Raw genomic sequence first — 15003 nt, 5'->3', positions numbered from 1 at the left:
ACTGTTGCCATGGCTAGCTTCAGGCATCCAAGGCTGGTTACCGGAAGGACGGGTGGGACTAGATGCTGAAGGAGATACTGGGGAAGAGGGGAAGACATACGAAAAGTTGTGCAAGGTACTTACGGCCCCCAACAATAGCAACAGCAGGCAGCAACAACAATGATTGAAAAAAAAAAAAAACAAAGGAATAAACAACAACAATGGATTGAAAAGAAAAAAAAAACCAAAATAACAACAATAACAATGGATTGAAAAGAAAAAAAACAAAAGAATAAACAATAGGGCATCAAAGAATGTCAGGCAAGAAAAAAAAATCCTTTGGAAAATTGTTGAAACCAAATTATGGGGGAGGAAGCATCAGTAAGTAGGATCAACAATTCACACCCTTCAAAAAATATAACACACATGTAATTAAAAAAATTGGAATTGGGAATATAATCAGAAAAAGTAATTTGTAATGTCCCAAAAAGATGAAAAGTCTCAAAGGATACAGATCAGAAAAAGCCAATCAAAATTATCTTAGAAAGAGTATTGGTAGATTCTTAGTTTAAATATGCTAGCTTGGGAAATTTCAATAAAATAAAAAGGAGAGAAATCAGACTGGAAAAGGTTGAAGAAAATAACAGAACAAATAATGGTTTCAACAAATAAAATTTCCACATATTTAGTCAATAGAGGGGAAAAAATGAGATATCTGGGTAAGATCAAGAGAAATGTTTATTGAAGGGTGAGGATAGGAATTTCATGGAATCAATGGATACTGAAACTAAAAAAGAGACCTTAGAAGCCATCTAGTTTAACGCCTTTATTTTATTGATGGGGAGATTGAGGTCCAAACAGGGAAAGTGACCTCAGGTTGATGGAACAGCCAAGACCACCACCAAGGCTTCTGACTTTTAATTTGGTGCTGTGTTCACCAATGGACAATTTGGTTGCTTTTTAAATACTTGAGCATGATTGAATCTAGAAAGAAAGAAAGAAATCGGAAGGCAGAAAGAGAATAACAATGAGGGACAGTAAAGGGTTAAAAAGAGAGGCTAGGAATAAAAAGGGTAGACAATAGGAGGGGACATAACTTGGGCAGTAAGGAAGAGTTGAGGGGAGAGTAGTAATACATGAGAGAAATGGAGTAATGTTATTTAGCAAGGAAAGAAGATCACAGCTGAAGGAGGAGAGAGCCAATTATAGGGGATTTAAGCATCATCTTTGTATACGAAGGACAGAGCATTAAGCCAGGATGATCCCACATCTTCCTCTATCCATGCTCTCTGTGGAAAAGAAGCAGGAGTGGAAGGGGAAAAATGATAGGGGTCACCCAGTACTAAGATTTGGAGATGCAAAGGAATTAAGAGGAAGGGCTTTCGTAATTTGGGGGGGAACACCAAGAGGGCACTGGGGGAAATGGAAAATACAAAGAGAAAATCAGCATCACCAGTGAAATGAAAAGACTCAGGAATAATTATCCTTTGCTAAGTAAAAGTTAAATTTCTTCATTAGTCAAACTATCCATTTTTTTTACAAGGAAGATTGTGGATTACATATTTATTGTTCAACATTGAAATAGAAATCACAGTATTTGGAATATTTAAAAACAAATGATTATAAGAAGATTTAAGAGAATTTTTATTTCTGATTGCTTAAAAATGGAGAAATTCATACAAATGAACAAAAAGTTTAAAGTCCTGAGTTTGTTATTGCTATTGTTGTTTTAAAATTTTGGATCATTGCTTTAGGTGGGAAGGTAATCCTGTATTTTGGTATTTTTGAATGGCATTTTTTCAGAGATTTAAAAAAAAACAACAATTTCCTATTTTCCACTTTTGATTAATCACAGCAATACTGAGATTGAGTAAATAGGAATCACTTTCCCTTTCTCACACCAAGGCCTAACCAGAGATGGTCAAGTCAGCATGGTGATTATTTTGTTCTAACTCGTAAGTGTTTTCAGGGAGGTCCTTAAGGAGTGGAGTTGTTACTGATTTTTAGAATGCTTTCAAAAAGGTACCAGAAATGTTTTAGTAAGATTTTCTATAACAAAATGAGCATTCTGATTATTTTCCTAATTGGCCATATTTATTAATATTGCCTGGGTACCGAACTTGGATACTACATTATCAAAATGACCTTATTTTCTTTGAATTGCACTTATTAACCCCCCTTCCCCTCCCTCTCCCCCCCCCCCCCCCCGGCAATGGCCAGTTTCCCCTCTTGCCATTTTACCACAAGGGCAATCAAATCATTTTTTTTTTGAAAAAATGTTAGATATAATTATCTGATTCTCTGAATTAGTACTTCGAATGATGTTGAAAGCTAACACGTTAAGGAAGTGATCCTATATACATCACACTCTACCTACCTGAATCCAGATGGAAACTCTATTATAAATTTGTGGCTTTCACTTTGGCCACATCTCTTGGACTCCTTTTCTCCCTCTGTAATTTGATTATTTTTACTTAATTTAGGGAAATGTGAGGATAAAGGAGATTATCCATGTATGAAAATTATGAATTCTCTAATAGGAAAAGGGTGCTAGTCTGAGGTATAGTTTTTTGTTTTTATTTGGGGGTTCAGTTTGGAAATTCCTTCTATCCCTCTCCCAGAATAAACATAAACCACTAAGATCTTAACTATAACCTATAGGGTATTGAGAGGTTAAATGCCCTTGATCACACAGATAATTATGTGTTAGAAATGATTAGTGTTTGAGGCTGGATTTGAACTCAAAACTTCCTGACTCTAGGCCTAGCACTCTAACTGCCAACTAATGGTCCTATGAGCAGTATATTAGAACACAATTCTTTCCAATTCCAAGTCAGGTTTTCTATTCACTAGAATTCTATGACACAGTGCCTCACCTGATAATGTATCATACTAAACTATCAGATTTATTGCTTAAAGAGAATTTAGAGCACATATAGTCCAATCTGTTCATTTTATACACAAAGAGCTTAGGCTCAGAGAAATTAAATGATATCCTAAATCACATAGAGACCGAGTAGCAGAACTGGGATTTGAACTGAGGATCTCTGCCCCTGAATCTTAACACATTTTCTATATGCACTGTCTTCTATATTATATACTTAAATATATATAAAATACAGTGCTATAAAAATTAAAATAATATAAAATATAACATTATAATTCTAAAAATATAACAAAGTATGTTTTAATATGCTTCTCCTCTACTCAACTCCTTATTGCATTTATTAAGTAACTATGATTAAGTATTAACTCTTGTTTGACTTTTAAAGTTCTTCACATTCTTTACCATACCTTTTCAGCTATATCACATATTATTCCTCTTCCAACACCATCATCTAGTCATTTTCACCTTTTCCCTGTTCCACATGCACAATATTCTATCTCCCATCTCTGTGTTTTTGCTTTGGTCATTCCTATGTCTAGAACATATTCCCTCTTTACTTCTGACAGATGGAATTTCTCTCTTCCTTCAAGGTGCCCTTTAAGTACTATATTCTACATGAAGCATGTCCTCATCCCTTCCGAAGGTGTCTTCCCCAAACTACCTTGCATTTAGCTAATTTGTATTTCCAGGAATCTATTCACTTTATATTATTAATTTTCTCTATATATACATATACATATGTAATACATATTAGTATATATGTATATATATATATACATATACATATATATATATATTTGTGTATACAATGTATATATTTGTACACTCAAATTTTTTCCAGTCTTTTTTTCAATCATGTCCAACTCTTCATGATCCTATTTGCGGTTTAGTAGGTACTTAATAAATGCCCGTGGATTTATTGATAGTATTATTATTTAATATTATTCCCACTACCATTGCTTTGTTTGACTTAAATGGATCAGATTTGTGGCCCCATTCCCAAATGACTTAGATGGAGGGGGAAATGCACACAGCCATTCCCTGGTATCAAAAGATATCGATAATCTGTTGGCAAACTTAGTCATGGAAACCTCTGCAGTCTTCCACCCCTGGTTTGACAGTGTCACGGCCAGGTGACTCTTTGTGTGTCCTGCGATACACCAGGAGATGTTTGGAAGTCATGCTTTTACTAACATTTTGACAGTTTGCCGCTCATCCCACTCACGGCACAGACACATACAAACACACACCCTCACCCCCCCCCCCCAGCCAAATCCATGTTAAAGCTATCCCTTTCAATTTCATGTTGTCATACATTTTTATTTGCTGCTCTTCAAGAGAGATGTCACTCTGTGAATGAGACTAGAGCATGTCCAACCTTTTTTTTTTTTTTTTTTTTATGAATAGTGATCCTTCATCCTATAAGTCCAACCTATGTCAAAGTTTTGTCCTCCAAATCAGGGCTAACACCTTAATTTTTTTCCCCCTTTAAAATGTTTTCTTGATGCTCTTTTCCTTCTTCCCTTACATCACTATCTCTTGATAGTGACTCCCAATTGTCCTTTACAATTCTTTCTTGCAACAAGTAACAACCAAACTATCAAACTGGCTCTGCCTGAAAATGTTTGTGCTTCCCACACTCCTTACCCATAGGCTACCACTTCTCTGTTCAGAGGCAGGGGGAGAAATCCCTCTCCAGCAGATCTTTGACATCAATGATTGGTCATTACATTGAATGGAATTCTAAAGTCTTTCAGTGTTGTTTCCCTTCCCATTGTTGCTATCTTATTTCCTAACTCCTGGGAGAGGGGATATTTTCTATCCTGGAGAATTCAAGACCTTGACTAGATAATCCAACTTCAAAAACATGCTGTTTCATCTTTAACTTAAAAGAATGGATTCAGAACAGAACCCAAAGTGACCTTAGATCTCATTGGGCACGCATTTGGCAAAGGAAGAGATTGAAAACACTGAGATGTCTAGTGATTTATGCAAGATCGAGGGGCTCATTAAAATCAGAGCCTGAAGAAAAATACTGGTTTCCTGACCAAGGCTGGCATTTCTTCTTTTATATTATGCCCCCTTTCCATTAGAAAGGCTATATTCAATCAAAGAGGACACCATAATAATGGAGGATTCTCAGCCTTCCAGAGTACTAAAAAATAAATATTTAAAAAATGTTAATAGACATTAACCAACCTCTGGTATATAATTAAATAGTTTTATATCTGTGATGTACCATGAACCAATGACATTTTCAAAGTCAAAACTTTACTTTTGGATATCTGCTATCTTCCCTTTCCCTAATCTTAGGGAATCTTTAAAGAATGCTGGGATTTTTATTGAGTGTGGGACACAGAGGTAGAAAAATAGGGATTCAAAATCCTGCTTCTGATACTTTTTAGCTATCTGACCTTGGATAAGCCATTTAGCCTTTTAAAAACCACAGCTTCCTTAAGTATAAAATAAGGATAATAATACATGAAATAAAGAAGTCCAAGCTTGGAATCATAAAGACCTGGATTCAAATCCTGAGTCTACCCTATGTTTGCCAATCACTTAATGTTTCAGTGCTCTTGGTAACTTTCTGTGATCATGAGTGACAGCCAGGTTGTCGATCTGTGTCAGTGGCCTAGGTTTTCACACTTCAAGTTCCCTATGCACTGGAAATCATGGGTCTGCACCCCAAATGGCTAATTCCTCTTCAGCATCACCATGGGTAGTGCCACCATCATGACATTGCCTTGCTGAGATCCCAGCATTTAGCACCTGCCTCAGGGGAAAAGCAGAGAGCAAGGATGTGTGAGAGCATCCTGTGAATTCAGAGAACCATAGGATTTAGAGGTAGAAGGACCCCCCAAATGATCTTATTTCACAAGTGAAGAAACTGAGGTCTTGAAAGAGTTACATTCCCAAAGTAAGACAATTAGTAAAATAGCAGAGCTTAGAGTCTCCCTAGGTTCTCTGATTCCCAATACAATGGGAACATTGTATTTTGCCTCCATCTAACTGGTAGGGAACAGGCAAGACTTTAGAAGATCACTGATTTGAGTACTGCCAGTGAGAAGAAGGATTTGAAGCCATTCATTTAACTAGCATGACATTGATGAGGGAAAGCTGCATTAAAATCCAACGAGCCCAGACAATAGCATACCATATAGTGAAATTTTGATTAATCAGAACCCAGCTAACCACATATCTTTCCCCTTGTTAGGAAAACTTGAGAAGAAAACAAGCTGGCATTAGGTATTTAAATAAAATAATAATATTTCTTTTAAAAAACTCAAAGTGTACGTCCTTGGGGTTACTACAGGCTTGGTTTTATCTATTATACATTCTATAGCTTCAGTCTTAAACAACAATTGATGTCCAAGGTCATGACTTTGAGGTATGGCATGATCCCTTTTGTTGAGAAATGATAAAATTGCCTCTAGTATATTATACTTATTAATGTAGAAAAGTAGCCAGGAAAATTAAAAAAGGAGAAAAAACAATAAGATATAGAACAGAGAATTTTCTAGTTAACTAGAAAATTCAAGAAACCAGAAGCCGCCAGAAAAACACCCAACTTACTAATATTTATCATCCTTATTGCTAAAATTGTATATTTTGTTTTTGGTCTAGTCATCCTAACTTTGCTTACTGTTCAACCTTCGTCTAGAGACGCTGAATAATCATCCAGTTCTTATATCACCCTTAGACCTGACCATCTAAGAAGAGGAAATAGAAATCTTCACACCAGTCTCCTAAACAAAGCCTAACCTGAGAAACTGTGCCTAGACTTTTGGGATCACCAAGGAATCCTTCTGAGAGGCGAATACCACCCCCGTTACCAACAAAGACCCGGCTCCTGGCAGGAGCTGAGGCTTTCTAATCTCACTGCTGACTGGCCTCCACTTTGTAAGGTTTCTGGGAGCAGGAGACACCAAGATTTTTGATTATTTTCCTCACATCATTAGATTTCACAGCATGTCTCCCTTCCCTCACTCCTACCAAAGGTCACTCACCAGAGAACACATTTTCCAAATTAAAATTCCCTTATCTGCAGTATTTTGTGTTAGCATTTCTTTATTACCAGCAGCCCGAGTCTCTCATTTCTGCCGCCCCCCACCCGCTCCTCCCTGCACCCTCCACTCTCCTCCATCCTCAGCACTGACTATTGATTTCCATGAGAGGAATCTGCCCAGCTATTGAGTAACATGAGGACTAACGCCACTCTGCCCAACATAAAGGCAGTCCCCTATTTTATATTTACCTTACAAGATTTGTATTTCCTTCTCTTTTCCCTTTCTTTTTCTTATATCTCTGTCCAGGACAACTGTTGTCATTCCTGCCACACCTAACTTGGAAGTAATATCCATCATATGGCATGTATTATACATATAACCTATATCTAGGGATAGGGGTTTTATTCCTTTATATCGCCTAATGTGCTCTATATTCCCTATATCACTTACATGTTGATTTGATTTAGTTATACACTCATCTACAATAATAATGTAGATATAATCTATAATGATTTATAATGATTTATCTATATATTTATCTATAATGATAATATAGATATAATCTATAATGATTTATCTGTACACTTATCTATAAAAATATAGATGTAATCTATAATGATTTATAATAATTTATCTATACACTTATCTATGATAATATAATCTATAATGATTTATAATAATTTATCTATATATTTATCTATAATGATAATATAGATGCACTCTATAATGATCTATAATGATTTATCTATGCATTATCTATAATGATAATATAGATATAATCTATAATGATCTATAATCATTTATCTATATACTGTCTATAATGATAATATAGATGCACTCTATAATGATCTATAATGATTTATCTATACACTATCTATAATGATAATATAGATATAATCTATAGTGATCTATAATCATTTATCTATATACTGTCTATAATGATAATATAGATATAACCTATAATCTATAATGATTTATCTTTGCACTTATCTATACACTTGTATTGTCTAGAAGACTAGGTGTAAATAGTCATTAAATCTGTGTGTTTTAAGATATATATGTTCAGCTATTTACATATAGATGCATTATTCAACTCTACATTATCAGGGGCCCACTGGAAAACTTAAGTTTAGGAAGAGAGGTGATAAGAGGAGAGGGAAGATGGGGGGAAAGAAGAATTTTTAAGTGGGGAAATAATTTCCTCATGAAACATCAACCATTGCCAAATGAATCCAGACAAGATTCCGTATATTATGTAGTCATCTAAAGGCTGATTTGAATTGCCCTCAAACTCTGGCAAGGGAACTCGTTGCGATTACCTTGAGGTCCCTCCCAGCCCTACTTTTCAATGATGCTTCAAGGTAGTTTATATTAAGATAATTTGGAAAAGGAAATGTTTCTCCTCTTCAGGCATATTGATAACTCAGATCTAAATATGAAGCCTAGATTTACCTAGCCAACCCAAGAGTTACTGCAAAGAGCCCTGAGGTTTGCTTGGGGCTTTCTGAAGTATAAATCAATTTTAAAACAAATGAAAAGTGGGGAGGGGGGCGTCAGAGAAATGCAGCTCATAGACTCTTTCTTTAGACAATGCTTTGTTTAAGCCTAACTGGTTAGCTCCAGTGTTTGTTCCTTCGGGATCCATATTGACTAAGCTAAATGGAAGGGCAGCAGTGCTCAAGGGCACTGTGTTGTTCAAAAGAAAAGAGAAAGAAATAACATGTGCACCTCAAGTGCCAAGGACGGACAGACAGTACTCATGTGAGCCCTTCCCCTTCGAACGGGAGCCTTTGCCACCCTCAGCTCCCCAAAGCTGTCTAAACCAAACCACAAGCCTTTGGTTGACTGTGCCATTGCAAATTACTTTGGTCCTTAGCCTGGGTACTGCTTCTGTCATCCATATTCAATTGGAGAAAAGAGATGCAAAGGCAGCTCTTTTAGGGGGAACTCCCTCGTCTCCTTCCCTTTGGTTCCAAGTACTGATGGAAATGGACTTGCTTTCTTAGAAGATGTGGTGTTAGTTTCCAAGTCCAAAACTTCTATATGATTTCAGTTAAATGACTGGAAACTATAGAAGAAAGTCAAATAATTAGAAAAGCAAGATATTCTGTGGTTTGGGAGTGACAGAAGGAGAAGGTGATTCGGATGCTCATTGTTCCTCAGCCACTTCAACATCCAATGTCCTGACAGAGACAAGAAGGGTACTGGTTGGTACTGCCATGTTAAATTTGATATATACTTAAAAAACTCCACCAACCCCACAAACTATACAAGGTAGATTTAGTTTCATATTCAATCTTTTTCCCCTCTCTCTTTGTTTATGGAAATAATTGTTTTTGATGACTATCAAGTTCGTAATTAAAAAAAAATTAATTCAGCATCAAGAGCTTCTAATTCATATGCTCATTCCCTTTCCCCCAGAAAAATCGACCTTTTAATATTTGATTATTTTTAAAGTGGTATTTTGTTTTTAGCACAGATGATACTTATATTTGTCTAGTCCTTTCTCCTGATCTTTGCAATGACATTTCTACAGTTACTACACTACGGCCTAAGTTCAATATAGTAGGACCTCAAGATTACATTGGCAAAATAATTCCAATGATAGGCTTTTTATTTTACAATTGGAGGCTCCTAGGTAGAAGAAGAAGAGGTACATGATTTCACCATTGAATTTGGTGCAAGCTGTGGTTACAGATGAGTTTTTTTTTTCCCATCTGCAAAACCGATTGAAGTTTAGGCCACTGCAAAATTGAATCTTAATGTAAATCACACTGAGTCTGTTTCATTTCATTTTTACAGTCTGTGGGTATTTTTTAAAAGGAAAAATTAGAGGCAATCTTCAATATTTCCATTTGGTCATGACTTCCAAATGAAAGGGTCATCATTTTTTCTATTCTTTGTGCTACTGATGAATACATTTCCAAATGTAGATAAGTGTAGATCTAATATACGTAATAATAAAAGTATTAGATCTGAGATTCTCCTAGACCTCACTCCATTTGGACTCATCATTTACAAGAATATTCCTTTAAACTGGATCTACAATGAATATCGAAGTCTGTTTTGGGGAAGGCTTTTATTTTCGTCTGTAGATAATAAGCACATAAAGGAGATTAATCAGTACCATTTGAGGAAGAACACAGGCAAGAGAGTTTTTTTTTCCTGGCAGACAATGAAAATCACCTGATTGAAACCTTGTCTCTCTTTTTGTTAATGCTCATGTCACCTCAAGGGTTATTATCATTCTTTATAGGTTGATGTTGGATGCAATGTAGGGAAATTCCCAATTGTTCAGAATGTTGCTGTGAGGTGAACGGCTAATAGAAAATGGCAGGAGTATGTTCTAACTCTTCAGTTGCCATCCTAGCTTTTCATAAAGTTTGAAATTGATATTAATATTTTAACTTCTCACTCACGAGATCTTTTTGGGTCTCAGCCATGCTTAATTAGCTGACATTTGGCTCCCCATTTGGATGCAGGTTTATTAAAATTTGCAAAAGAAGAAAGAAGTTATGGTACTCTTTATCACCTCAAAAATAGAAGACTGTGTACTCCTTCAGAAGAATCACATTTGAGGTCAGAGAATTTTCTAACTACAGCAATACTCCTTTATGATGCTAGTATTGGGCAATAGGATCATCATCTACCTAAATAAGCTAAGTCTGTTAAAGCCTGCTGCTACTCTATGCACTTTCTATTTTTCATAGTGTTATTTCACTATTTGCCTTGTGGTTGTCCAGAATATGAATACTGTAGCAATAAATTATGTAGTGGAGTTCAATCACATAATCTGAAGTAATCTTGTGAAATTTCAATTTCTCATTTTTTTTGTAAAATTCAGTGACATATGCTTACATTTTTGCTATAGGTTTCTTTAAAAAATTTTCTTGTCTTTTATATGCTTGTAAGTCTAGAGATATTCTTCAATATCACCAACATGAGACCACTTAGGACTTTTTTTTTTGTCCTGAGGTAAATGAAACTATATCCAAATGCTCTGTCTTTAAGCAGACTTGATGCTCAGATAATTAAAGTGTTCTCAACCACATTTCTCTATATCCTATCCTCCTTGGAAATACCAAAAGGATAACTTTGATTTATCTTAGACTACCCATGTGAATTTTCCTTTCTGAAAGTGCCTACTTCCTTACACACATATACAGAGAGAGAGAGAGAGAGAGAGAGAGAGAGAGAGAGAGAGAGAGAGAGAGAGAGAGAGAGAGAGAGAGAGAGAGAAGAAGGAGAGGGACGGAGAGGGACGGAGAGGGAGAGAGAGGGGAAGGGAGAGAGAGAGAGAGATGAAATGGAAAATAGATGAACAAAAGTGTAAATATAGTTAGCCTTATCCTTCTCTCAATTAAGAACTTGAAGAAAATGTGAAAACTGAGAATTCTTCCTTTTAAAGAGGTATAAGTTTCTTGGGAGGGGTATGGGGAAGAAGGAGATTACTAAAGCTTCAAGAGAGGATGATACTAGGTCCAACTAAGAAAATGGAATTTTTTTTTTATTATCTCAGTACTCCAATTTCATTTTAGCAAATGGTCTTCCAGCTATTATTCATTTCCTTATTCTGTAGCAAATAATCTAAGGGTGATTGGTTTCACAATTACCTAGTGAATGACAATTAACAACTTAATTATGTACAGAAAAAAAAAATCAGGAAAAAATATGATACAGCTCTATGTAGGAAACTACCTAATAAAAATGTTGGATAGTTGAAGTCACCAAATATGGCTTAGATTTCTTATTTGGAACAAAATCTACACAGGCCACAATACCCTAACAATTAATGTTTTATTTTCATGTTCAATAATGATAAATTGGAACTTTGAAAATTAATATTCAACTTCTAAAACTATATTTGAATTAATCTATTGCATATGATTATGTGTATGTTTATATATGCATGTGTATGTATAAAATGAAATATATGAGAGTATAAATATACATACATGTGACACAATAAATGGCAACCTAAGCAGAAAAATAGAAATTTAAAAATCTGACCAGTTATTGACCTTTTTTGGTGGGGAGGGGAGTTGTCTTAGTAAATAAAGTATTGATCTTTCCCGGTTGGGATTTTGGCTCAATTCCACTCTCTACTCCTAAGTGAAATGAATTCAGTGTTCTTGGCTTATTCTTAGCAAACAGTAATCCACATAACAAAAAATAATCAGTTTATCTCAGCCAATTTGGTGTTTATTTTATGAGAAGAGGTTCACATGAAGCTTCCATGGAGACCAAAATAAATCATATCATAAAACGTACAATTTCAAACTATGTGTCCCCAAACAATTCTATCTCCCATCATTTAATAAGAAGTGCATTCTTTTCATATTTTTCCTGGAATTTTTATTTAAATAAAATAAGTTTTTTATTTTACTAAAATTGGATTATTTTCTCATTTCTTTTGTTCAGCTTCCCTACCACCTTGCAAATTCAGTTTTTCATGAGTATGTATTCGTTAAGAAGTATAAAAGTTAAGGGCAATTATTTAGCAAAAGTCTAGAGATGTCATAGTGGCCAAGAAGAGTGAAATTGAATTCATAAGAAACACTTTGTTTTTTATATAGTATAATATTTTTAATGACAAATTTAAGCAGCTACAGATATTAACAAAAACTTTTTTAAAAAAACCTTACAAGTTACCCCAAATGATTTTTGAAATTTTTATAGAATTTTATAGAAAGGAAATAAGCAATACCAATTATGAGAGACACCAAGATATCAAGACCTTTGCAAGATAACAACTTTCATTAGGAAATTCAGTAACAATATGTATATAGAAAAAAACCCCAACATCTTAACAAAGCATATATGGTAGCTGTTCTAGTAAAATATATCTATCATCTTCATTCATAACAGAAGCATCAACATCAGCATAAGGTATACATTAGTCAGTCTAAAGGGAACCTGCTTTCATGTGAGTACATGGACAAAAATGTACATTAGAATTTTCCAGCTTGAAAAAATTTTGCTTGAAAAATTATTAGAGTTTGTCAATCAGGATGGGAAAAGTATCCCAAAAACTTATTTGTGATTGGAACTGATTAATAGTTGTAATAAAAATTTTGGAGTGGAACAGAAACCATTTGCAAAAATGATATTTTAATACAGGGTAGTAAGTAAGTACGCTTTGATCTGTACCATTCTTCTATGAAAGTAACTCAGTGGTAAACTGTCTTACAAGTTTATATTTTTATCCAGAGCATTCACTAAAAAAACCCACGTCACAAAAATGTTGATAGCAGTGCTTCAGATGCTAATTTAATTTTAAATGGATATGTTTCAATGTAGATTTAAGATAGATGGGTTTATGATATAAAAGAAAAGTTATATTTCAGTCTCCTTACTGAAATAAAGTGATAATTATTTAAATTCAGACAAATTATGTTATATTCACTTATCATGATGTGTGAAGAAATAGGAAATATGTCAATACTAATAAGATTCTCATCTATTTTAAAAACTGAAACACTCTAAAGATTGACAAGCCAATTTGTGGGCACACAAACACACAATGAAAAGTGGAATATAACATTTTCCTAAACTCTTTCCTGCAGCCCAATTACATGTCCTTTAGTGTGTTTTTTGAATAAGTATGTTATATGGTGAAATTTCTTTTTATACAGACAAATAGTTTTACCCTCTGCTCTATTGGGCATTGACTGTAGTCATTCTCACTGACATCAATGAGCATTTCTCTTTTACAATGAGTGAAGATGCACAGATGGTAAATAAAGTAGAATTTCATTGAACAGAAATTATATAGAAATAGATAACAGTACAATAATTATATTTTATTATTCATTCAAAAATTGTTAAGCATTTACTGTGTTGCAAAGAATAATAAATATTTGTTGGATTTAATTGAAGTCTTTGTGCTAAATATGTTGATACTAAATTATATCTTTCAGTGTAACAAAGCCTTGTCTCTTCCTTTCCAATGATGATGATGATAACTACTAGACAATTAGTTTCAGAAATAATTTTCACTATATGCTAGTAACAACAATTTTATTTAAGCAAGATATTCATCAACAAAACAAAGCATCTTTGTTGATGGGATCTTTTAAGAGTATATTGTATAATAAGCAAGAAATACATTTTTAGATCATTTGAATTTAGATTTTGGTATTTTAAAACTTACAGTAAAGACCAAACCTCATTATGATTCTAAACAAAAATGATCAACTTCATATTTGTTCTACCCTTTTTAAAGAAAATGATAAGCTTAAGGTAATTATGTTATTGAAATCTATCCCTTGTGAAAATCTGGGTGGGCAATATTAGCCTTGAGCTAGAAAGGTTAAGAACTACTTGCCAGTAATTATTGCTTGACTTCATATTACTAACCAGCTATTTGAATAAAGTTCTTCTCTAACCAAAACACATCTCTTGTAGCACATAATTTGTTAAACCTTATTAAATTCTTATTCGTGTTTATAGGAAATCCTCCTTCCATAACCCTCCAAGAAATTTTCATTTATCACATTGTCTCTCACATTGTCTCATTTAAGTCTTATGTTATTAAAGCAATGGAATAGACATGGATGGACTCTATAACTTTACCTGAAGAAACTATTCAGAGGAAAAAATTTGTCATTATGTTTTTTCACTTTTAAAAAATTTGCTCAGTTTTAACCATCAAAGAACTTAGCACACACTTAAAGCAGAAGCATGAGTACTGATTATGGATGAAAGGCAGGAAGAGACAGAGAACATAGGCATTGACCTTTTGGGGGAGGGGAGAGATTGTCACCTTACTTCTCTTTATAACTAGTAGCTTGGTCATCTTAAAGCTCAGTGGGACTAGTAGAAGGAACATCACAAAGATCTGGAAAAAGAAAAGTTAAACTGCATTACTGTCATGCTCAGTTAGCTGGACACAGTTTTGGGGGCATGGTTAAGCAAAACCTTCCCTGACATAAGTTTATCACTTGCCACTCTTGCCATGTTTATTATTTCATCAAAGCAGTAGTGAACAAAAGAGAATGGACATCTTGGTACCACATCCATTCTTCGTCTGAACTGTGCTAGAGCCAATGACTCTGACTGGTCAACAATTCCAGCCCTGTATTTCAGGTTGAAAACGTTTAAGTCTGGCCTTTGCACACTGAATTGAGT

General features: G+C 34.5%; 1 protein-coding gene across 2 annotated transcripts in view; it reads right to left on the bottom strand.

Annotated features, from left to right (window-relative positions):
- Window positions 1-13721: 13721 nt before the first annotated feature.
- CNPY1 (canopy FGF signaling regulator 1) overlaps window positions 13722-15003 on the bottom strand; it is a 56860-nt gene continuing 55578 nt past the window's right edge. For both annotated transcript variants that reach the window (XM_074272167.1, XM_074272168.1), the window contains exon 4: window positions 13722-14713. In XM_074272167.1, coding sequence (XP_074128268.1) covers window positions 14673-14713 — 41 coding nt within the window. In that variant the 3' untranslated portion in view covers window positions 13722-14672. The remainder of the gene's footprint in view (window positions 14714-15003) is intronic.

This window comes from Sminthopsis crassicaudata, chromosome 5, assembly GCF_048593235.1.
Source record: "Sminthopsis crassicaudata isolate SCR6 chromosome 5, ASM4859323v1, whole genome shotgun sequence".
Taxonomy (NCBI): domain Eukaryota; kingdom Metazoa; phylum Chordata; class Mammalia; order Dasyuromorphia; family Dasyuridae; genus Sminthopsis; species Sminthopsis crassicaudata.
The sequence above is the reverse complement of the archived record's forward strand: the minus strand, read 5'-3'. Positions and strand labels throughout refer to the sequence as shown.